General features: G+C 33.6%; 1 protein-coding gene across 1 annotated transcript in view; it reads right to left on the bottom strand.

The window, feature by feature from the left end:
- LOC106108159 overlaps nucleotides 1-24,149 on the bottom strand; it is a 29,967-nt gene extending 5,818 nt beyond the window's left edge. Inside the window, exons 1-2 of the mRNA XM_013289251.1 lie at nucleotides 24,036-24,149; nucleotides 5,062-5,123 (exon numbers count right to left, since the gene is read on the bottom strand). Coding sequence (XP_013144705.1) covers nucleotides 5,062-5,075 — 14 coding nt within the window. The 5' untranslated portion in view covers nucleotides 5,076-5,123; nucleotides 24,036-24,149. The remainder of the gene's footprint in view (nucleotides 1-5,061; nucleotides 5,124-24,035) is intronic.
- Between the last annotated feature and the right edge of the window lie 745 nt (nucleotides 24,150-24,894).

Genomic DNA, 24,894 nt, shown 5'->3' with positions numbered 1-24,894 from the left:
AAAAAGGCCAACAACGCTGGCCCTGTGCGGGTTGACCTTACATATCTTTGAATTTCTTCGCCAATATTTGCAGGTGGCAGTACGTTTTAGCGTTGCTTAGCTAATTTTAATAGAATTTTTTATTGTTATACTTATCTACTAATTAGTACAAGTCATAATAGATTTAAACGATAATTTACCAGCAAAAAGGTAACGCTAACTACATTTTAATGTCGCCTATTGAATAATGAATAGACGTGTTGCAGACAAATTGTATAACATGGTATTATACAAAATACCCAACTCCTAAACAATGTTGAGTTTTGAATTCTTAGGTGATACATTTTGCTGTAGTAATTTTTATCATAATGATGTAATGGAATCGAATATCTCAATAATGTACAAATCTATTGTTTCTGCAGTTTCCTGTTCAAGATATTGTGCGTAATAACCAAATTGTTCATATTGTCTACAACATGTTGCCGTTCATTGTACTATTCAGAGCACGTGCTGACCGCAGCCGGGACTTTCGCCGCCGTGACTTATGTCTGTAGTGAACGCGTTCTACTTAGTACAAAATTCTGCAATGTACGTACATCGAAATCTAAGCGGAAATGTAAGACGGAGTATTATTAATAGGAGTGATTTTTTCCTACATTTTCACATAAAAGGAACCAGAGCCCAATGATTTATTGTAAATCTGATTTTGTTAGTAAAATGTTTTTTATTATGTTTCATTTTATAGATAACTCGTTTCGCCCGCGACTCCGTTCGCGCAGAATTAAAAAAAAAATGTAAGTAGCCTATATGTTCTTCCAGATTATCGTCTACGTATATGCCGAATATCATCGAAATCCGTTCAGTCGATTAGGCTACAAACTCTAACAAACATCCATCCATCTAAACTTTCGCATTTATAATATTAATATGAAGTATGATCACTAGAGTGCAATGTGTTATTACATTTATAGTCTTTGTATCATTATGAAAGGGAAATATGAAAATCCTATTTCGTAATAAAGTTCACATGTTTAATTAAATGGAAATTGAAACCGAGAATCAGCAGTAGTCGTATTGCAACCGCAGACTGCAGTTGGCGTCTCTTTCAAACATTATCTTGATTATTCTCGAACTAAACTGTAATTAGGTTGTACAAACAAGAATCAAACGTCTGATTTTCATCGCGTTTCTTTTTTAAATTTGTACACAAAAACATATTTTATAAATACAAATTAAAAGGTACAGGTAAGCTTAACTCTAGAAGACGTTGGTGGATTTCTGTCTGCTTTGGCCGAGCCACTAACGGACCTAGCTGACGAAGTCCGCTACATGGTATTAAAGGCTTTATAGCATTTTGTTAATACCATTTTTGGTGTTTCTTTATTTTTCATATTCTTATTTAGTATTGTGTTTGTTAATAATTAAATGGTTTCGGTATTTAGTTTAAGGTATTAAGAGACTGTCATGTTCTAAAGAACCAAAGTCCCTGTAAAAATTAAGAGAAAAAAAACTCTAGAAGAGTTATACAGCTAACCATTCGATAAAGAGAGGATGTTAAGCGGGTAATAAGTGTGCACAAGTATACTTAAGTATTTCAATTATAAATGAACATGATCAAAAAGGGAGTGATGACTGAAATGACGTATGATAGAGTTATGTGGAGGACAAAAACCTGCTGCGCCCTACTGGAGCAGAATAAGGAGGATGAAGATGAAACATACCATTTTACATTCTTTTTTTGAAAAATCACACGTAATGAAAATATCCCGAGACGCAGAAGTACTCAGGAAACGACTATCTATCTATATTATTATAATAAAATGTACACACACTTCTTTGTTGCCTAAGATGTCAGCAGTTACAGCATATTTTTGAATAATTCTTTTTTTAATAAAAAGCCTTACACTTACTTCACGCTTTAGTCTATATATTTTAATGCCAATAAGCTTAGGGGATAAATATATTGGGTAAAAACCCTAATGTGGGAAAGAGACCATAAATTGCTGTCAACATCAAGGAAGCAATTGTCATTTGTGCATCTGAATTTTGACATTTGACAGGCGTAACAAATAAAATAAAGTTATTATAATTTCATGCGGATGAAGTCGCAGGGGAACAGCTCGTACTATCTAAAATGTTTACTCTTTACTTTATTTTTAAATAGATTTTGTACTTAATCTTCTCTGCATTTGAGAGCATAATAATTAATTGGACTTATGTTACAGTTAAAGTAGCTCTATATTTATTCGATAGTATCACAGGTATTATTGCGAATGTCACAATAATGCAAATTTAAACAATAACACTGCGGGAGCGACACCCGAGTACTTACGACTGCGCCGGCGCCTGTCTCCATCTTGCGTAAGATTACTACGGTGACAAGCATTTTATTTATTGATACTGGTTTCCTGTTATATTTTGATTTTTATTTTAATAATACTATTAATGATCATAAAATATGTGTTCAGGTTTTGTTGAGACAGAATTGACTCTCTTTTTTTAAATGAACTTTAATAATGACTGAATAATAAAATAGTCAATTCGATATTAGAAACTACATATCAAAACATTACTTCTAATCACCGCAATGAGATATTTAAGCTAAACATTTCATCCCTATTGTGAAAAACAGTAAAACGTGAAAAAGTTTTTTTAAAAAAAAACTCATATTACTTGTGTTTTCACATTTTTGTAGGATTGTATTGGAGAGTAGATACCAATTTTTAAATAAAACTATTTGTAAAAGTTCATGGTTACCCTACAACTACAATAACGTCACCCGGTAGCACTCCGCTGCAATATCAGAGCACTACGGCGCCAGAGTACAGCGAAAGTACCACTGGACAAAATATATTTTATATAACGATTATTAATTTGGCTGCGCGTGCGCACGCAATTAAACAACAGATTGGAGTTACTTGTGATTTATTTCACGGCTATAGGAAGTGATTCGTGTTAGATAATGGTTAACAATAGAGTTGCAATGTCATGTCTGTAACTTTTATAATCATTGAGATATGTAAATTATCGGTTTTAATATAAAGTTTGATGAACAATGGATGTTTGTAATTCGTGTGCATTTTACATTTAGAAATAAAACGGTAGAGTCAATGAGAACTCATTAAGGATCTATATATTGAACTAAAAAACATAACTGTTATGTGATTGTCGTTTGTTTCGCACCCAATACAACTGTTTAGTTGCACAACTAAAAATCGAGTAGTTGTACAGATCCGTATAAGCTCATAGAAATCAAAGCGAAACTAAACAGTTGTGCTAATTTAGTTTCGGGTGGGCGCTCGCTCTTAGATTGACATTTGAACATTTTCCTACACTAGTGTAAAAATGACAATTTAAATTACAATGTAGGAATCAAGTAATTTTAAACAATACGATTGTTCTGTACTATGTTACCTAGATTTGTTGAACAAATCTATGCCATCTAGGCCATCGCGATCTATCTCTGTTTACTGAAGCACGTTTCTTGCATTAAGTGGCTATATTTAACCTTCGTAAATTGCAATAACGCCATCTGTTGTTAATAATGTCAATGTAAATTCCTTAGCTGTTGGCTAAAACAAAACTTTTTAGACTGTTGGTATGCATGTTTGGTGTATGTTTTCTTCATATTTATAAATATGAAGCTTAGGGACTGTCCCAAATACTGCCTGATAGAACCTCAGATAGCTTAAAAATCACTGTCAGATAAGGTAACAAAAATCCGATATTTCCATCACATTTACACATTGGATTGTTATCAGGCAAATTACAATTTGGTGGAACATGCCCTTAATAAAAGAAAAACGTATATATTTTTTTAAAAGATGGAGTAGTTTAATAATTAAATGAGATTTTTTATATGTTGACTTAGCAGTCACCACTGTTACTTAAAGTATGTTGTTTTACTAAATTTATCGATTTTAATCGTAGAAACCCCAATATTAATTACGCATGTAATTATATATCCATACAGGTAAATGTTCCAAGGCTTTTATTGTAAAGATGCGTTACCTCGAACGATTACGAGTACAAGTAAATTGTACCCTGTCGCAACTCTCGAATATTTCCACGTGCCAGGGTTGTCACCTAGCAAGTTTGACCCGGTTTTTTGTATTTTATAAGAGAAGGGGGAAACAGCGGCGATATCGAGGTGATTATTGACACCTATGGACATTTATACTAATGTTATAAAGAGGACAGATTTGTATTTTTGTATGTATCGAAAAAACTCATAAATTACTGGGCCGATTTTAAAAATTCTTTCACCGTTAGAAAGGTAATTTATCTATGAGTAACTTAGTTAAAAAATAAAAAATATAGTAACTATACTTATCATTATTTTTTAAAATTATCGGGGACGAAGTCGCAAACAGCTAGTATATGTATAATATAAGAGGAACTGCAGATGCGTTGCCGGCTTCTTGTAACACCCTAATTTGTAGTTTGTAAAATTTGTAATCGGGCTATGGTTTTTAAAGGCAGGGAGAATAAACAAATTACTGTTTTTTGCTAAGAATCAAGGTTGAACGTGACAGACGCGGTTTTTGTTCATAATTCCTCCTACAAGGGTTGACAAGAGATTGGTCTTAATTTTTTCGCAATCAGAGTTCGCGACATTTGCATGTTGGCAGCCCTAGGTCTGTATTGTCGTGTCAAGGCCGTTGAGATTAACGGATCTCTCTCGCGAGACACATTTTTTTGCGAGTTGCATTGATAACCTGTTTTTTTTAATCGATTGCATTTACCGAAACCAATCGGTTTACTTAAGTAAATTGAAGTAATCGTTTCAATTTGATTATCTGGTTTATTATTTTAATTAAAATATCACGATGTTTATCGCAGGGATTTGATTATTCAGAACTAGCATACGGCGAGGACTCCGTCTGCGTGGAATTAAAGAAAAGGTAAGTATGTGTTCTTCCAGAATATCAGCTACAGCAGCAGCAGTTTAGGCTACAAACTTTTACAAACATCCATGTAAACTTTCGCAATTATGATATTGATAAGATTGAACTAGAATTAAATTTAGCGGGCTTATAGTAGCGGTAATTTATAAAAAATATTAAAATCAAATTTTTTTACCTTTCAGAATCCATGGTAGTGTTGAATTATCCAGTTTTATCTCGTGCAAACGTTTCAGCGATCTGAAACAAACAAACACATTAGTCATACTTTGGAACAATAAATGTTTATTAGACACTATAAAATGGAAAAATGACTTAACTAGAGTAAGGTTAATTAATCTATTATGAACTAACTTATAGATTAAGTTTATTACGGAGTAAAGTTTATTGCATCATAAAAAAAACTTTAGCACGTTTCAGAGTTACTACAAACGACGTAATTAAAATATGACTTAGAAAATAAATCTCACAAAATTGAATGTGGTTTACATTAACGTTGCATAGCAAAGACTATATTTATGCTAGGTTGCTGAAGTATCAATTTATTTTATCATTAGCTACAAGTAGTGTTAGGTTCGACAACGTTTGAAAGTAAGTTACGTAGTTCGAAAACGCATTTCGTGAAGATATGGAACCAATAACACTGATAACTGGTTAAAAGTAGTTGGGAAACTGGTCATATGTCATTGGGAAAATATTAACGTAATTTACAACTTTACTAAAGCTTTTATTTAGAGAGCCATACATTTTAGTCAGCGTTGTGAACAAAGTCAGTTATAGCGAAGTGAAGGAGCAATTTTCTAAACTGCTGCAATTCTCTGCACAAAATGACTTCCGACGTGAAAAGCGGAATATAGACGCTGAGGTCACGGCTACAAGGTACAAGAGACCGCGAAACACGACAAAAGATTGAGTGCTTTTAATCAAAGGTCACGTTATTGGTTGATTGAAGGTTAGTGCTCGACCAATAGTTGAAGAGTTTTAGACACATTTTCCGTTTTTTTTTTTTATATTATGGTGGCAAACAAGCAAGCGGCCAGAACCATAGATATCCAGAATTGCGATTTAACAAATTGATATGTCCTCTTCAGAGGTGTAAAAGAATCATGTAACAAGGAGGTCGTTATTCATGAATGAGGTAGACCTAGGAACAAAATGATGGATTGCGTGAAAGGCGACATGATCAAAGGGAGTGATGACTGAAATGACGGATGATAGTTATTTGGAGAATGAAAACCCGGTGCGCGGATCCTACGGGAGAAGGATAAGGTAGTTGAGATGATGAGAGTCGTCTTCTCCACCGTCAAATCTTCTTTTCCTTCCCATAAATAAAGAATATAGTAGGAAGGGAAAGGGATTCATTTATGCCTCCGGTACAGATTTTCCGTGGGTTTAACTGCTAAAGAAATGTACAATAACTTGCAAGAATATGTATACATTTGCTTATCGTTTGCGGTTTCAAAATGTATTGTAATAAATAAGCTATAAGAGATATCGTGTAAAGTAGTTCATACGAGTTCAATCGATATAACAATGATGTTTACCAATCCACTCTATGCAGACAATTTTGATTCCTATTTTAATGAGTTTGATATTAAAATTGCTTGTGTTTATTCTCAGAAGAACGTGGGAAATGAGCCAGTTTCTCTCCTATATTACTGGAGTACAACATTGATAAAACCTAAGATTAATGTGTGAAAACTTTATTAATTCATAGAACTCTATAGATTTGAATAAGACTTCTGCATCAGCAAATATTTATTTCATCGTTAGACTTGTTTTAAAACATAGCATAAGGTTTGTGTTTCAACTTTCAACCGTGTAAAATTGAATTCAAATAAGAATCGTCAATCTTACTAATCTTACTTCTTACTAATCTTACTAATTTTATAAATGAGAAAGTTTAGATGGATGGATGGATGGATGGATAGATGGATGGATGGATGGATGGATAGATGGATGGATGGATGGATGGATGGATGGATAGATGGATGGATGGATGTTTGTTAGCGTTTGTAGCCTAAACGGATGAACGGATCTCTATGAAATTTGGCACAGGTTTAGAGCATAGTCTGGAAGAACACATGGGCTATTTTTTATCCCGGGAATAGTTACGGTTCCCGTGGGATTCATTAATTTAGTTTTTTAATGTTTACCCGATCATTCTGCAACGGTTCAACATATCTTATTGAAATTTGGCACAGATATATAACAAAGTCTGCAGTACACATGGGATAAGCTTCATCCCCGAGAAATGTCCGGTTCCCGAGGGATACGTAACTTTTTAGTAATTTATTCAGTTTGTATGTTTTCTAATACCACGCGGACGAAGTCGCGGGCAACAGCTCGTATGAATATGAATAAATAACGTTAAAACCAAAGTAGAAAATCTTAAAACGAAGACCTCGTAAAACTGAATCTTTAAAATTTAACAATTGTATAAAATTTTAAGAATTTTATATGTAGGGTGTTATATTAAATAGTGTAAATACATACATTAGTGTACAATTAAAGAAACATTAACTTTAATATTATATTTACACATTTTTAGAATATCCAGATTCATATTAAATGGATTATTTCCAACCATCACCCCGCTACGTCTCCACGTAAGAATATAAAGTTTCATCCGACCTACCTTTAAGTCCCACTAACACCAATAAGGTTACAGATGGAACTGTTATGTAATAAAATAAGTTCCAACTCGTCGCAAAAGATGGGACGGATAAAACTTTTTATTCTCATCTGTTCCAACGTGGGGAGCGGGGTGACGGTTGCGAATATTCCTATTAAATTCAGTGAAAACGTTACCGAAAACAAGATCAATGTTGCTTATCTAAACTATTTTCATTAATTTACATAGCGTTCTAATTAGTTTTATTTGTCTAAGCATTTATTAGGTATGCTAAGTTATAAGCTAAGTTAATGTAAAATAGTAATAGAGAAGACAGACTATACAATAAACTGGACACATAAAAGTTATGTACAAACCCTTATAGTGATCGTTTTACAATTATACTAATATTATTGGTGCCGGAGGCCTAATTTATGTCTCTTTCCCTTTACCACCCTTTTCTTATAAGGAGAGGATGGAAATGGGAAGTGAAGAAGAAAGAAGGGAAGAGAAGATTTGACGGTGGAGGACATGCATAGGAAGGGGCAATATCCTCTTTATGTGCGTCTCCTCCTCCGTCGGATAAGGGTAGGCAAGGCATCCGCGATCGCGAATGACTATGGGCAGCGGTCGCCATTTTGGCGGATTCAGGTAGCCGCTTGCTCGTTTGCCACCTTATGTTATAAGAACAAAATTATAAATACAAAAGTTTAGATGGATGTTTGTTTGAATTTGTAGCCTAAATGCAGAACATTGTCTACAAGAACACATAGGCTACTTACTTTTGTTTTAATTCCTCGCAGAACGAGTCGCGGGCTAAAGCTAGTTTATTATAATTATTATGGTGTATTTAATTAAATTGGATTATAAGAGCGCAAGCGCATATAGCGATGTAGACACGAAGGACCTCTACCGTTATTGACCTTTAGTGGTTCATTATTTTAAACCAATGGCTGTACCGTTATCTAATGCTTTGAGCCCCTATAGACACTGAATCGATTTTATACCATGGTATAAGTTTCAATGTTTAATTAATATTATTTTATGGACTCCAAACACTTAACTTTAATGCAACTAAGATTGCTTACGATTATACTAGTTTATTATGTTCTCACGTTTTAGATAAAGCAGTTTTAGATAACTTTGTGATGCTGATTTTGTACTAAGAATATTGGAAATATTATAGTGCTTTAAAATAAACAAATTTCGATCAAATTAATTTATTAAAAACTGATATTATTTTAAAATGAGTCACCTGGTCGCTAAGTACTTTAATTTATATGTCACAAGTCTACACTAAGTAGGTAAATTATCATTAAACGATTCCGAGTGTTAACATTTACCGCCAAAAGAATCTAATGCACTTTTTGTGACTGAGTTGTCATTATTTGTCACCAGATTCACCGGAAAGTGGCCAAGTGAAGAGGGTAGAAACGTTTAAGAATAACAAAGCTCAAGGGCTCCCTCAGAAGCCTCTAACTGGCTGTTACTTTCTTATAAAAGAATCTCAACAGTCCGCTTATCGCTTTTAACTTAGTTCGGAGTGAAGCTTCAACCTGAGCCGTGGTATCGGGTGTCAGTCACGGTTCCCGGTGAGCGCGGAAGTGGGCCTTCGATGGGATGCACTTAATAGGGCTCCGCACGACGTTAGTACCAAAACGTGAACGCTCTATCGAAGTTATATTACTGATGCTTTAATACATAAATTGATGTTACTATAAGTTATGGTATATGTAGTTTGTTTTTATATAAGAGATTGCTGTTGTCCGCGATTTCGTCCACGCAATATTAAGATAAAAAAGTAGCCCAGCCTTTTCGGAGGTTACCCGGGACAAACGCGGCTTGCGGACCGACAGACTAAAAAAAGTGATTTTTGTTGCAACGCAGATATACAATCTTCCCGAAATCTGGAATTTTTATTTCGATATTACAGACAAGCCAATTGTATTATATGTATAGATTTTTCGAGTTTACATTTGTTTTTTATTGCGTAGTCATGGTAGCGTTCATATAAGGGTTGTCAAAAGAGGGTGACTTTTGTTAAGCAAGGGGGTTGCGGTTGAACGCACCGCGTCAAATATTTACACAATACTAGACGAGCATTTGGTTACGTATACGTGAAAAAAATCCTTATTGTTGAGAATTACCAATATAAAGTTACTTCTCTTATTTTCTGATATTTTTGTTAAGTTTATATTTACAAGAAAAAACTATTATGAAAGTATTTTAATGGCCAATAAGAATACAGAGGATGGTGCAAGTGTCATTGTGTTAACAAACGTAGCCATCGGGCTGTCGTAAAATTTAATCACCCAATAGGGTTATGCAATGTTTGTATATTATGTCACCGACGAATTGTGTACACCGCTTAATTGTAAATTGTCTAGACAAATCGTAGTCTCTGTTAATAACATATCGATTATTCGAGTAATAGTAATTTACAAAGACATTTCTTTAGTTGCACTGTGCTATGAGCACCGTTCATATAATAGAAAATAACGTGAATGGTGAATAAATTTGTGATGTTTGTAGGCAAATTACAAACGGGCGGAGTTCAATATTTGAAAGTGACTTGACAATAATCGTTTGTTAAGTCTAACGCGTGGGTTTTTTTTAATCGACATTTATTGTTCTTATACGAAACACGATTTTAACACGATTGCGTTGGTGTTCGATTGCAGAGTAACTGTTTGTCTAAGTTACATGTAACTTAAGTAAAACTGATAGCTTTAACGACATTCGTCTCACGGTTACCGTTAACCAAAGATAGTAAAAAAGTATTTGCTATTTATAAAACCACCTACGAGATTAAATTAACACGTTCAATGCCGGCGACAGAATAATGTATGCGAAATACAAGAAATCATCCTATAGCACGAAGAGTGTTAAGGGAAGGCAAGCACACCTGAAACTAGACTATCGGACAACTGTTTAGTCTCGCTTTGATTCCTACAAGCTTATATGAAGGTGCGCACACAACTCGATTTTTAGTTGAGCAACTAAACAGTTCAATTGGCTGCGAAACAATCGACAATCGCACAAGAGTTGTGCGGCAGTTTACTATAGTAGTTAAAACTAGATGTAGGAAAGTCTTAAAAAACAAAACTGTACACCGAAATTTAAACTGACACGGTTCAGTGCGTGCTAAAGATGTTCACAAAAAACCTTTTCTTACGACAAATATTGCGTTATCTTATCGCTGTAGATTGAGAAAAATTTCGCTCATGATCGGAAGGAGCACCGCCGTGCCCAGATGTATGGAATTTTAACTTGTCACTTAGTATTACCTTGTATATGTAAGGAGTTGTGCAAGATTCCAAGATGCAAGATGTTAGCTGCATCTAGGGCCAACGAGATTTTCCTTCATTTCCCTTTTCTATTTACGAAACATCCCATAAAGTGTTCAGTAATATTTCTTGATATGGGTATCGAAGGAAATATCGCCTATTACTTGAAATTTGTAAAATAAAATGAAATTTAATAGTCGCTTTAGGAGATATGTCGAACTAGCTTTCGCCCGCGACTCCGTCCGCGCGGAACTATAAAATAGCCTATGTGTTTTTCCAGACTATGCTCTAGATCTATGAAAAATTTCGTCGTAATTCGTTCAGCCTTTTAGGCTACAAACTCTAACAAACATCCTTTTAAACTTTCACATTTATAATATTAGTACGATATGCGGTTTACAAACTTAATAATTACTAGGTAGATGTAATAAATACTATTTTTTATACATAATAAAAAATAGATTAATTACTAAGTAATAGTTGTTGTACCGTTTTAATTATAATTTATTGTTTGCGCGGCTCAAGAAAGTGTTTAAAGCGAATTTCTAATATCTTTCATGTCAAATATTATATTAATGTTGCCTTTAATTAAAGTTTAATTATGATTTTTTTATTAATTTATAATAAGAGAGCAATAAAATTTTATGTTGTATTTAAATTTGATCTCATTATGAAAGGTTTCTTTTTATTATCTAGTAAAACTATCGCACGACAGTTCGGTCGTGTTTGAAGGCTAAGCCAATTTTGGAATTCCCTTGAATTGAACAAAAAATTGAACTATCAAGGTGGTCAGTGACCTTATTTGATTGAGGAGGAGACGCACATAAAGAGGATATTTTTCCTTCCTATGCGACTCCTCCACCGTCAAATCGGCTTTTCCTCTCCATCTGTTCCTCTTAAGAAAAAGGTGGAAAGGGAAAGGGACTAAAATTAGGCCTTCGGCACCATACTCATCAGACGTAACGCGGAATTGCTTCCACTTCACACCTGTTTCAGTGTAGTCGTGGTATTACACCAGGCGAGCCGGTCCATTCGTGCGAAGATGTTAAAGCGGGCTCTACCACTGTTAAAAAAAACAGCTTCCAAAAAAGGGAAGGTTTCCATTAAAAACCTTTTTTGTTTTGAATTATTTTTAAAGGGTATTTTGAGCACTTATTTATATGTTTCTTGTCAAAACTGTCAGACTATTTACCGCTAGTTTACATAACTTCTACGTAAATACGATATCAGCCGTCCGATCAGAAAAGGTTGAGGGTTGCGGTCACCGAGTATTTTAACCTAACTAATTTGACTTGAAAATTGAATTAGTACGGTCGGCTTAGGACTTTGAGAATACTCCAAGTGTATGGTAATATCATAACTATTTGTATAAATATTGAGAAATGTTAGCAAGATATTTATAACATGCAAAAAAATTGTTAGAGTTATGAAATAAATAATTTATTCAAATTAAATGTTAAAATAAATTACATTCCCCCAAAAATTAACAGTGAGAATTTCATCGGGAACGAGAAGCAATCTCACGTAATGATCGCAATTAAAATGGGGGCGCCACTCGACCCCACTTAATTATTTCGCCTAAGTTAACCGTTACAGTATTTTGTGGTCATATTCAGCAAGTCCACGTACTAATATTACGATAATTTTCTCATAATACAAATAATTCATTAAAAAAAATTAACCAGTCTTCGCCCGCGACTCCGTCCACGTGAAATTCTTTAAAAACAAAAAGTAAGACTATGTTCTACATCGAGACACATACTACATTCTACATACATTAATCGAGATTCGTTAAGCCGTTTAGGCTACAAACATTCATCCATACTAAATTTCGCATTTATAATATTAGTAAAATGAAACTAATAAAATAAGCAACTAGTATCGCCAATTTGTAAGGCAATCACTTGTTAAAACTCAACGCATTTTAAAAGAAACCATTAAAATTTTGCGTATCGAAAAACCATTACAATAGCCATATCGAACAAAACCAGCCTTTTCTAACAAGTTTTCGGCAATCAGAATACACAGTTGTAAACATTATTTTCACATTCCGTATTAGAATCGAGTAATTTATAATCAAATTACGTCAGCAACACACTGACCGCGACATCTTTAATACTAAGCCTGGTTCAGATCAGTAATACTTTATATCTGCCGACCCACATTTGTACGGAACTTAGTGACCGTTACGTAAAGTATTGCACCAACTCTGTTATTATTTTGCATAATATCTTTTCCGACAACATAGAGTTATTACATCTAGTGTAGTTTTTGTTTGGTTGTTTGTAAGATTTACAGTAAATCATAAAATTTACTGTATATTTTAGATTTCTAAATACATTGTTGGAAGCGTATATGCGTTTGATGTAATACTAAAACATGGATTAGTGAAAATTTATTAACAGTGATAGAGCCCGCTTTAACATCTTCGCACGAATGGGCCGGCTCGCCCGGTGTAATACCACGACCACACAGAAAACAGGCGTGAAGTGGAAGCAATTCCGCGTTTCGTCATGAGTGTGGTGCCCGAGGCCTAATTTTAGTCCCTTTCCCTATCCATTCTTTTCTTAAGAGGGAAGAAAAAGTGGATTTGATGGTGGACGAAACGCATAGGGAAGGGAAATGTCCTCTTTATGTGCGTCTCCTCCTTCGTCAATTAAGGGTAGGCAAAGCATCTGCAATTGCGGATGTCGATTGTTTCCCAACCAATTAAATTGTTTGCACAACTAAAATCGAGTAGTGTGCGCACCATATAAGCTCGTAGGAATCAATGCGATACTAGATAGTTCTGCGATTAGTCAAAGGTGGACGCGACCTTAATGAGACTAGACTCCTAGAAACGTAATGAACGCCTTCTGCAGTTTAAAAGCTTTTCAAATCAAAGGTAGAGAAATTTATATAATGTTGCTATTTTGCGATACACGGCTTAGTATTAATAAGCTTTCGCTGAAAGAAGGTGCTTAGAAACCGTAGCCGTATTCTATTGAATTGCCTTGGGCTATAGCAAACCTTTAAGCTTCGTTCACTAATGCAGTGCGGTTTCTTGAGGGACCAAATTGCAGGCTTCGATACAATGTAATATACGTCTAATGGAACTCTTGCTTAGTAATAAATATACTTTGAAGTAAATAATCGGTTAATCATTTACATTTTCTATATAAATTTATTCAATACTAACTTTCGCCTGCGACTTCGTCTGCGTCATATTAAGAAATAATAAAAATGTAGTCTATGTTTCTCACTGATACCATAGCTTTTTATGGTGTAAGAATTTTTGAAATCGGACTAGTTTTTAAGAAACTTCAATACAAAAATACAGATCTGTCCTCTTTATAATATTAGTGTATACATATAGATGTTTCAGTTACTATTATTTGGTGCAGTAAACGTTACAATGTGAATCTTTATTTCTACATTTCCCGTACGTTGGCGTATATTAAACATTTCTTACATTTCGTTTTATTTATTCTTGTATGAAATGTAACAGGTAGAAATATATGTGTAATTTTGCGCACGAAATGCTCTAGGTCATTCGTTTGCTTTTGTCGGAATGAAATGAAACTTTTATTAATTCTAGATATATGTTCGGAATTAACGTACATATGTTCACAGAATCGGTCTTTAGATTCTTTTGTATTATATGATTGAATAACTTGAAGTATTTTTGAGGCATCATCTTCTTCATTATCCTCCTCCCGTAGGGTCGGTGCGACAGGTTTTTGTCCTCCACATAACTCTATCATCCGTCATCTCAGTCATCACTCCCTTCTTGATTATGTCGCCTTTCATACAATCCATCCATCTCTTTCTATGTCTAACTCTACACTCATAACTAATGTTCTTATTCTGACATGCGATATTTGAAGTTGTCTTAAGTATTTCCAATATTGAGATATTCATCAATTAACTTAGTTTTTTTATAGAAAAAAAATCTGAAAATACAATCTATTTGTAACCTAAATTGTTTGATATTAAAAATATATAAGATACGTAACATATATACAATAATGTTTGAGAATTCCATATTATGCAGTCTAAGGGTCCGTTCACGTGGCGTAAATCAGAACAGATTTTTATCGCAAATAACACTGAGATTTAATTTAATCTAACGCGTCTTTTTTACTCTTGAAAAGACAAAGTGAAATTAAACCTTGTTCCACTCATGTAAACTTCAATTTTGTTAGCGATAAAAATCTGCTCTTCTGTTTTCCCCGGTCTGTCTGAACGTAGCCTAATGTAGACAGGCCGATTGCTTCATATGGCTATTTATACGTCGTTTAGTGAATATGCATATTTATAGAAAATGCTAATTTGTATCTCAACTACTGTGTATTTGTGTCAAAAGTTGAATTTGTTATCAAATTATCAATTCACAAATGGTTAATAATGTTATTCTCTTTACGTAAGAAGTGAACGTACTTTTTTACAACCATTAGCCTCCTGAGTTTGATTTCGTGTTATGTTTTCTAATCACTTCTTCAACCTCATTGGCACACTCAGAGAAGTTTAAGGGAGTCCCTTAGATTTAGTACGTCTAATGTAGTACTGTAGAACCTCGTTAACTTAAACCTCGATAACTTAAAACCTCTATAACTTAAAGTATTTTGAATTTCCCTTGGACTTTAACTTATCGGGGTTCTACCGTACTATAAAACTTAAGTAAATAAGGACCTAGCAACTGCATTAGTATACGAAGAAATGTTCATCCAGTCAAGTTTTAGATGTAAACCAAGATTCTTTCATAAATAATTTATATTTTGACAGTCGAGATCGCAATTAAATTACAATTCTTGCTTGCATTGCTTTCTTACCATGTCTTGTAATTAATTAAAAAGTATAAACTAACTTAATGCGAACATAAAAGCTTGAAACAAGTTTGAATGTTATCGAAAATGGCATCACTTAAGTTCTACTTAAGTTTTTTATCGTATTAATTAAAGCAACAATTAAAGCGATAACCTTTTTTGTATAGTTAAGTATCAAGATGATTAAGAATTTAATCCGATATATCTGCTCTTGACAACATATTTGTAAACTAGTTGTTCCCGTGCGACTTCATCCGCATTAAATTATGAAAATTTTATTTTATTGTTTACATTTGTCAAACTATCAATTACAAATGTCAAAATGACATGACATGATGACAACCTTGCTTCCTTGATGTTGACAGCAACTTATGGTCTCTTTCCCACATTAAAGTTTTTATCTAAAATATTTATCCCTAAGTTTAATGGTGTTAAAATATATAGCGTAAAGCGTGACGTAAGTGTAGGGCTTTTTATTAAATAAAGAATTATTCAAAAAGATGCTGTAATTGCTGACATCTAAGGCAACAAAGAAGTGTTTGTTTACGCTTTATTGTAATATAGATAAATAGTATAGATATCTATTTTGACCCTTATGAATAAAAAAAAATGAATTATAAAACTAAATCTTAGTTGAGATGAATCTTATATATATACAAGGCGAATTGGTATTTAAAGAAAAGTATAAGAGTGTGCGCACACCTGAAAATAAACTATCGAACTGCTGTTTAATCTCGCTTTAATTCCTATGGACTCATATAGAGGTGCAACTAAACAGTTGAATTGGCTACGAAACAATCGACAATCGATAGTTTATTCAAAAGTGTGCGGCGGCTCTAAGATGTTTACATAGATTAAGGTAACATACAAAATCGAAATGTATTTGAACACAATTTTAGAATAGTATGGCATCTTCGACTTACTTGTAGTCTTTAAGTTGTAAGTGTACTGTGGAAAAGCTACACTAAGAGGCAGCTTAAGTAAGCAATATATCTCTTATAGCGGCTCATAGGCGTCGCCAGGGCCGCACTATAAGCCATTTCTTGGCCCCACTGGGGACTTATAAAATTGACTTCCCTTAGACTTATTAATGATACCTGCTTCTCAGTTGTTCATCGGCTTGCAAATGTCAGAATTAATCTTACGAATATAAAGTCTTTTGACTATAAGAGTCTTCGCACAACTGTTGTCCGATTGTCGATTGTTCCACAGCCAATCTTTAGTTACACAACTAATAATCGAGTAGTGTGTGCACCTCCATATAAGTTCATAAGAATTAAAGCGCAACTAAACAGTTGTGCGATATTTTAGTCAACGGTCTGCGCGCTATAATCCTGTAGTAAACAAGGGTGTTTATTCATTGAGTGCGGTAACCGTACGTGTTCGTAATGTTGGCGTCAGGTCGCCGACACGCATGCTCGGCCGCCGCTCAGATATTCATTCCACGCACCTCATTAATGTTAACTTTTCATTCTAATGCACTTTACTGTTTGTTTGATCACTTTTTGTTTAGTGTTTCTTTTATCGCCGGTTTCCCAGTTACGTTTAAACATTAGTGTTTTTTTCCATGACTTCATGAAATGCGTTTCCGAAATACGTAATCTTGAGTTTAACTTCGTTAAAGGATAGGTCAACCTCACACTAATGAATCGCTCGGTGATGACAAACCGAGTGGGAACTTCAGAAACCGAAGATGAAAAAAAAAGAAGTTTTTTAGACTAGTCGATTTTGTTGTTAAGATGAATACACATAGTATGAAGCTTCCTACTAAACAATCGAATTTAAGTAAAAATATTATATACTTGAGAAAGTATATTAAAATAGACGACCTTCCTCTCGCTTCCAAGTAGAAAAATATAATCTCATAATAGGCTTTCATCGTACAGAGAGGGATTAACATGTGAGAGAACGTCATCCCGATTGTATACCGCAGAGACTGTGACGTCAGTGTAAAGCCTTATGTGAACGAGGCTTTACATTTTCTGACATATAGGCGTCGTCCACGACTTTGTCCACGTGGAATTAAGCACAACAAAGTCAGTTGTGTTAACACAATTATATCAAACTAGCTGTTCCCATGCGACTTTATCCGCATGAAATTATGAAAATTTTATTTTATTGTTTACATTTGTCAAAGTATTAATTACAAATGTCAAAATGACATGACATAGACATGACATGACATGACATGACAACCTTGATTCCTTGATGTTAGCAGCAACTTTGGTCTCTTTCCCACATTAGAGTTTTTGTCCAAAATTCACCCCCTAAATTTAATAGCGTTAAACATATAGCCTAAAGCGTGACGCAAGTGTAGGGCTTTTTATTAAGAAAAGAATTATTCAAAAATATGCTGTATTTGCTGACATCTTAGGCAACAAAGAAGTGTGTGTTTACGCTTTATTATAATAGTATAGATGTATTTTGTTGAAATAAGAAAAAATTGCGTTCGAAATTGGAGTACAAGTTCATAATTAATGAGAGCTAAAAGTATCGTTTAGAATTTTTAAGCTTGTCTAAGACCCGTTATATTTTAAATGGTCGAACAGGAAATAATTAAGCGAGGATGTCCAATTAGCATAACCATTATGTGAACTAGCTGTTATATACTAGCTATGTGTATAATATTAGAAGCATAGCAACGTTTAGAACAGGATATCAAGTTGCGTTCTCACGGCGATACTATTAAGTTACATATAAGTTAAACTTATTATTAAATAAGAAGCTGACCAATCTATACTGATAGTATAAAGAGGAAAGATTTGCATTTTTGTATGTATTGAAATAACTCAAAAACTACTGGGCAGATTTAAACATTTCTTTTGCCGTTAGAAATTAATGTATCTGTGAATAACATAGGCTATATTTTTTTAATTTCACGTGGACGAAGTTGCAAGAAACAGATAGTAATGTAATAATGGAATACTATTATACTATTACTAGCTTTCCCCCGCGACTCCGTCGGCGTGGAATTAAAAAAAAATAAAAGTGAGTGTACTATGTGTTCTTCCACACTATCCTCTACATCTATACCAAATTTCATCGAAATCCGTTCAGCCGTTTAGGCTACAAACTCTAACAAACATCCATCCATCTAAACTTTCGCATTTACTCGTATAATATTAGTATGATGAGGAGACGAAAACTCGGATATGTTCTGATTAATATCGATTAATAATCGAGGTTTATTCAAAGTGTAAATTGTGATAAAAAGGCAAATCTCATTTGTTATTGTTTTATTTATTGCGTTTGCTAAACATTGCTTAAAACGAATGATCCTAATATTTCTTGTTTTCAAAATTAAAACCTTTTATTGTACGTTTTAATAGAATCACTTAAGGACGCTTTTCTTTTGCTCTTTTATATCTTGGCGTTTTTAATTAAAAATGTTGTCTACATAAATAAGCTAAGACGGGCGTTAATTTCCCTCAAGATTCAAAACGTTTAGATTACTAAATAACCTATTTTATGTGTTAATGTTTTTAAAGGAACAAAAATCAAAGAAAATTGCTATTAAACAATTGCTGACTTAAAAAAAAAACTTGAAAATCGTTATTTCAATCTCTCAAAATCTTATACTAAAACTCCACTAAGGGCGCCCTTACGCACTCTTTTCCATTCACTAGATATTTGGGTTGGAAAGTTAACTTAGTTGGTTGTTTATTAAATTTAATAAACTAATAAACTTTATTAGACCCTTTTATTTTATTAATACCTCTTTCAAGAGCTATATGAAATTGTCCATAAAAGTTAAGAGCCTAAGACCTTGAGTGGAGTCTATAAGTCAACGTTGATTAAAATTGCCTTAGGTAAATTCAATAGACCTATTACTAAAGTGAGCGTCGATGGCTCAGTGGTTTAAGTACTTGACTTGTAATCTACAGGTCTTGTGTTCGAATCCTGCCATGTACCAATGTGATTTTCGATTCGAATTTTTATATGTATTTAATTTACCCGACGTTCTTACGGTGAAGGAAAACATCGTGATGCCTGCACATATCGGCGAAGAAATTCAAAGATACGTGTGAAGTCAACCAACCCGCACTAGGCCAGCGCGGTTGACTAAGGTCTAGTCACCCTAATATAGGGTAGGCTCCGAGCCCCTCGGTGGGGACGTATAGTGAGCTGGTGATGATGATTACTAAAGTAAAACGTTTTACAGTAGCTACGTCATCGTAATACATCAAATTGCTTATTACCTATAATAATCTAAATGCTAGAGACATGCTGGGTTGCTAAAGTGTTTTATTTTATCACTTGATTTCGCTCGCTGCGTCCGCATAGAATTTAAAAAAAAACATAATTAAATAGCCTATGTGTTCTTCCAGACTATCCTCTAAAACTATGCCAAATTTCATCGAGATCCGTTCAGCTGGTTAGGCTACAAACTCTAACAAACATCTATCTAAACTTTTGCATTTATAATATTAGTATGATTTCCTAGTGATTCATAATTATTGGTTGATATGAGTTTCAAAGTAATAAATCTAAAATTACGTAGTTCGGAAACGCATTTCATTAATTTATCGAACCAAAAACACTAACGAATAGTTAAATGTACCTGGGAAACCAGTCATTAGTAGGATCTTAGCTATATCTTAAAAAATCTATAGAATTTAGTAAAGTTGAACAAGACAGATCTGTCTCTAGTTCAAGACAATTGGCCGGCATTTTTCTAACAGTTTTACGATCGTGTTTTGTTAAAAATAAGTGACAAAATTTAACTAATCTTTGGATTTATGATTGAATATTCTTTACAATTGTTCCCGTTACCGTTGGGCCGATTTATTCTATGGTTTCGATCTGCCCAACGGGAAATACTAGTGCTGGAATTTACTAAACAAGTAAGACCCTAATGTAACCACTGTAAAGATGACGTAAAAATGACATAAAAGTTGATGATATCTTCTTTTATGTGATGTGAGCGACGTGTTTCTTAGAATCTCAAAATTTTATGACCAACAAAAGTTTTACTTACAATGATTACAAGAACCGCGTGTGGATTTTCTTAGAAGGTTTGAAACCTTAGGAATCCGACATATGATACTTTAAACTTGGTTAGTGTTAAATAATGCATTCATACTGAGTTGCTGAAGTTTCTAATTATATCACTAGCTGTTGCTCTCGTCTTTGCCCGCGTAAAGTTAAAAAAAAATAAGCCTCACTGATAACGTAGTTTTTTAATGGTGAAAGAATTTTTGAAATCGGACCAGTAGTTTTGGATTATTTCAATACAAACAAAAATTCAAAAATACAAATCTTTCCTCTTTATAATATGAGTATAGATTACGTAGTGATTAATTACGGTTAAGTTAAAATAAATTTTAAAGGAATAAAACTCAAGTTATATAGTTCGGAAACGGATTTTAAGAATTTATTGAACCAATAACACTAACGAATAGTTAAACGTATCGGGGAAACCATTAGTCATCCTGCAACTAATGGATGGATTTAATTAGTATGAAAAATTCTATTTACACATTTAACTGGCTGACAATGTCATTTATTATTTACTAGCTTTCGCCCGCGACTCCGTTAGCGTGGGAATAGAACAACAAAAGTCAGTAGCCTATGTGTTCTTCCAGACTATCCTGTACATCTACGCCAAATTTCATCGAGATCCGTTCAGCCATTTAGGATACAAACTCTAACAAACATCCATCTAAACTTTCATATTTATAATATTACTTAGATGGGTTTATTTTAGAATGTTTCAGTGTTTAAAGTGATGATAAAATCTTTTTTCAAATAATTAATAAAGGTAAAATTATTTAAATAAGATTGTTATAATTTCTGATTGCAATAAAAAGTTACTTCTATATAATTCATATTACACGAAAAAGAATAAAACAAATGAAAGTGCGGATGTTTATTTGCGATTATTTTCCATATCATTAAAACTAATAAAATTAGTTTAATAAACTGTAAGTAATGTAGAAAACGGGAAGGCAAGTTAGCTGTTAAGGCAATTAAAATATATCTACCTTCTAACTAGATGTTGCATAAAAAGTCGTCTAGTTTCTACGCCCTAAGGAAAACCTGACAACTGTTTATCTATTCGGTTGTGGTTCAGTAGAAAGTTTGTTTTTTATCAATAGGTTAAGACGCTAAGAAATAATAATAGAAGAGGAAGACCGAAGGAAGTATGGATGCACTGTGTAAAAGACATGCTTAAGAAAGGAGTGGATTCAGATATGACGGCTGATAGAGATGTATGAAAGAGCAGCACATACTGTGCCGACTCCATAAGGGATAAGGGCAAGTTGATGATGATGATGACGCTAAGAAATAATAATATAACGAAATTTAGACTAAAAAAGCTCAACACATTAATAGGGGGCTCTTTGAAGGACTCGGACTCGGACTTTGAGGAACGTGAGTGTACCCGTTTTTACTTTGTTTAGTATTCCGATAATTTCAATAAGAAAACTAACGCACAATTTTAAGAAAAAACATACTTTACATGTCAACTAAAATGTCAGATCGAGTCCTTAGTTATTGGAACGTTTTTCAAGTATAAAATGCAAGAAATAAAATTTCCGGCTTCCGCTTTAGAGCACCTAGTACCTATAACATTTTTTCAACCCCTTAACCTTTGAGAATTATTGAATAATCCGATATCAACATAAAACGGTGGAATTTAAAAGGCCCCTGAGACGTGCGTACTTCGACCTGATCTTTATGTATTTGATGCGGGTTAGAAAGCGATTTAAATAGTTTACTTTGGATATCGGAATAGGAACTTTATACATTTATGTAACGATTTTTTCTCGGTTACAAAATAAACTGCTTAGAAAAAAGAAATTTTCTTTTAGGTAAGACGAGTAGCCATTCTTGTTTTAACTATGGAAATTCTTATTATTTATTTTTATTTATTTATTAAAATAAACCAACAGGACAAAATTACAACACATACATTTTCTATACTGTTATAATAAAGCCTAAACACACACTTCTTTGTTGCCTAAGATGTCAGCAATTACAGCATATTGTTAAATAATTCTTTTTTTAATAAAAAGCCCTACACTTACGTCACGCTTTAGGCTATATATTTTCACGACATTAAACCCAGGGGGAAATATTTTGGATAAAAATCCTAATGTGGGAAAGAGACCATAAGTTGCTGCCAACATCAAGGAAGCAAGATTGCCATGTCATGTCATTTTGACATTTGCAATGAAAATTTTAAATTTTATGCGAATGAAGTCGCATGGGAACAGCTAGTTACACAATACAATAAGTAACATGTAGATAATTTTTCCTAATTATATGTTTGCACGGCATACATAGAAAAATAACAACAACAACAACAGTAACAACAGTAGACAGAGTTTATCTATTTTTTTATTGAACCCAAAACGTAAAATTTAAAATAAATTAAAGTGATCGCCTCTCGGAAATATTTTTTAAATGTTGGCCATTTGTTGGTGACGTCGATTAAAGGTCTTTTATCTCTGGCTCCTTTGACGCACACACAAGAGTTATGTATATCATATCAGAAAAAACAAAGACGATAATATTGATAATACAAATCTTATAGCAGTAGAAACGGTTAATAACTGTATGCAACTGTTTTGAAGTAAAAATGGCATTCGTCGAACTTAAACTAGAAACAAATGTACAGTCAGGACCGTTCGCGATATCCCACTTTGTTCCAATATTTACAAAACGTTCAAATGACGTAGCCTTTAAGTTGTAACACCGACAAATTCCCCGATAGTACGTACAACAAATAGTGTAGATATTGTATGCATGAACAATCGACACGGACGAATGGTTTAATTCAAAAGGTATTCATTCAATAAATTTGGATTGTGTTCAGCACTCCCTTGACATGTTTGTCTATTTGATGATGCTTTGTTACATGTTTTGTTTCGATACTGTATAGAGCAGTTACTGGACAGAGTAGTCTCTGTTGCAAATAAACGTAAAATAGGTAAGAGGTGTTGTCATCTATTATTAGTAATATATTTAATATATATTACTAATAATAGTTATATAGTTAATATATCTGTACTATTATAATAAAGCGTAAACACACACTTCTTTGTTGCCGAAGATGTCAGCGATTACAGCATATTTTTGAGTAATACTTTTTTTAATAAAAAGCCCTACAATTGCGTCACGCTTTAGGTTATATATTTTATCGCCATTAAACTTAGGGGGTAAATGTTTTAGATAAAAACCCAAATGTGGGAAAGAGATCACAAGTTGCTGCCAACCATGTCATGTCATTTGTAATTGATAATTTTACAAATGTAAACTAAAATTTTCATAATTTCATGCGGATGAAGGCGCATGAGAACAGCTCATAGCATATATCCGTCAGGATATTTTAAACCACGATAAGAAATTAATTTAAATTTGTAAATATATGTAATTACTATACAAATAACAATCAATTTGAACAAAACAAATACAATAAATTACAAGAGCTTTGCGGTACCTTTCATGGTAAGTTTCACACTAGGGTAGAATAGTGTGATAGAGCAGTGCGACTATTATTAGAACAGTATTGTTTTGGTTCTAACAAAAGCAGTACTGAATGATCTACTGGTCTGTCTCACAGCGCTGTCTTCGTGCTAGTTGCATTACGATAGCTCGTCTATCGCTACCCACCTGTAACAAATGATTGAAATTAATCACTCCTCATAAAGTCGGCGTGAAATCGATAATCGGATGGGTGGGCGGCCACCGAGCTGTATACAGGATGTAATGATTGTTTGACAAATGAAAACCATCTCGAGTGAGGCATGATTTATTGGATATTCTCGTAACATTACGAGATGATCTCGACATAGAGCCCAACCCTAGTTTTAGTCTTGATTGTTGAATCAACCAGTAGTTAAAACTAATCACTGTAAAAGTGGTTTTCCATTGCGAGATTGTAAATGTTTTCATACAAATATTTGGACAATGCAAATTCAAAGTAGTCTATACTAATATTATAAAGAGGAAAGATTTGTATTTTTGTATGTATTGAAATAACTCAAAAACTTCTGGGTCGATTTCAAAAATTCTTTCACCATTAAAAAGCTACGTTATCACTGAGTAATATGGGCTATTTTTACATTTTACGTGGACGAAATCGCGAGCAACAGCTAGTGTAGAAAAAAAATTGTAATTCACAGTGATTAAATTATGTAAGGAAGCATCTCCATAGCTAGAGATAACTGTAGTACATTTTCACTTTGTTGCGTTTACCGTACTTTACGACGCCCGAGGGACAAAATCTCTCGATCGATACATATCTAATTAGGATCTTGTGCATAATAAAATCGCTTGAACCTTTACTAAATGAATAT

The sequence above is a fragment of the Papilio polytes genome, unplaced genomic scaffold, assembly GCF_000836215.1.
Source record: "Papilio polytes unplaced genomic scaffold, Ppol_1.0 DF821845.1, whole genome shotgun sequence".
Taxonomy (NCBI): Eukaryota; Metazoa; Arthropoda; class Insecta; order Lepidoptera; family Papilionidae; genus Papilio; species Papilio polytes.
Note: the sequence above shows the minus strand (reverse complement) of the source record. Positions and strands in the feature narration are given on the sequence as shown.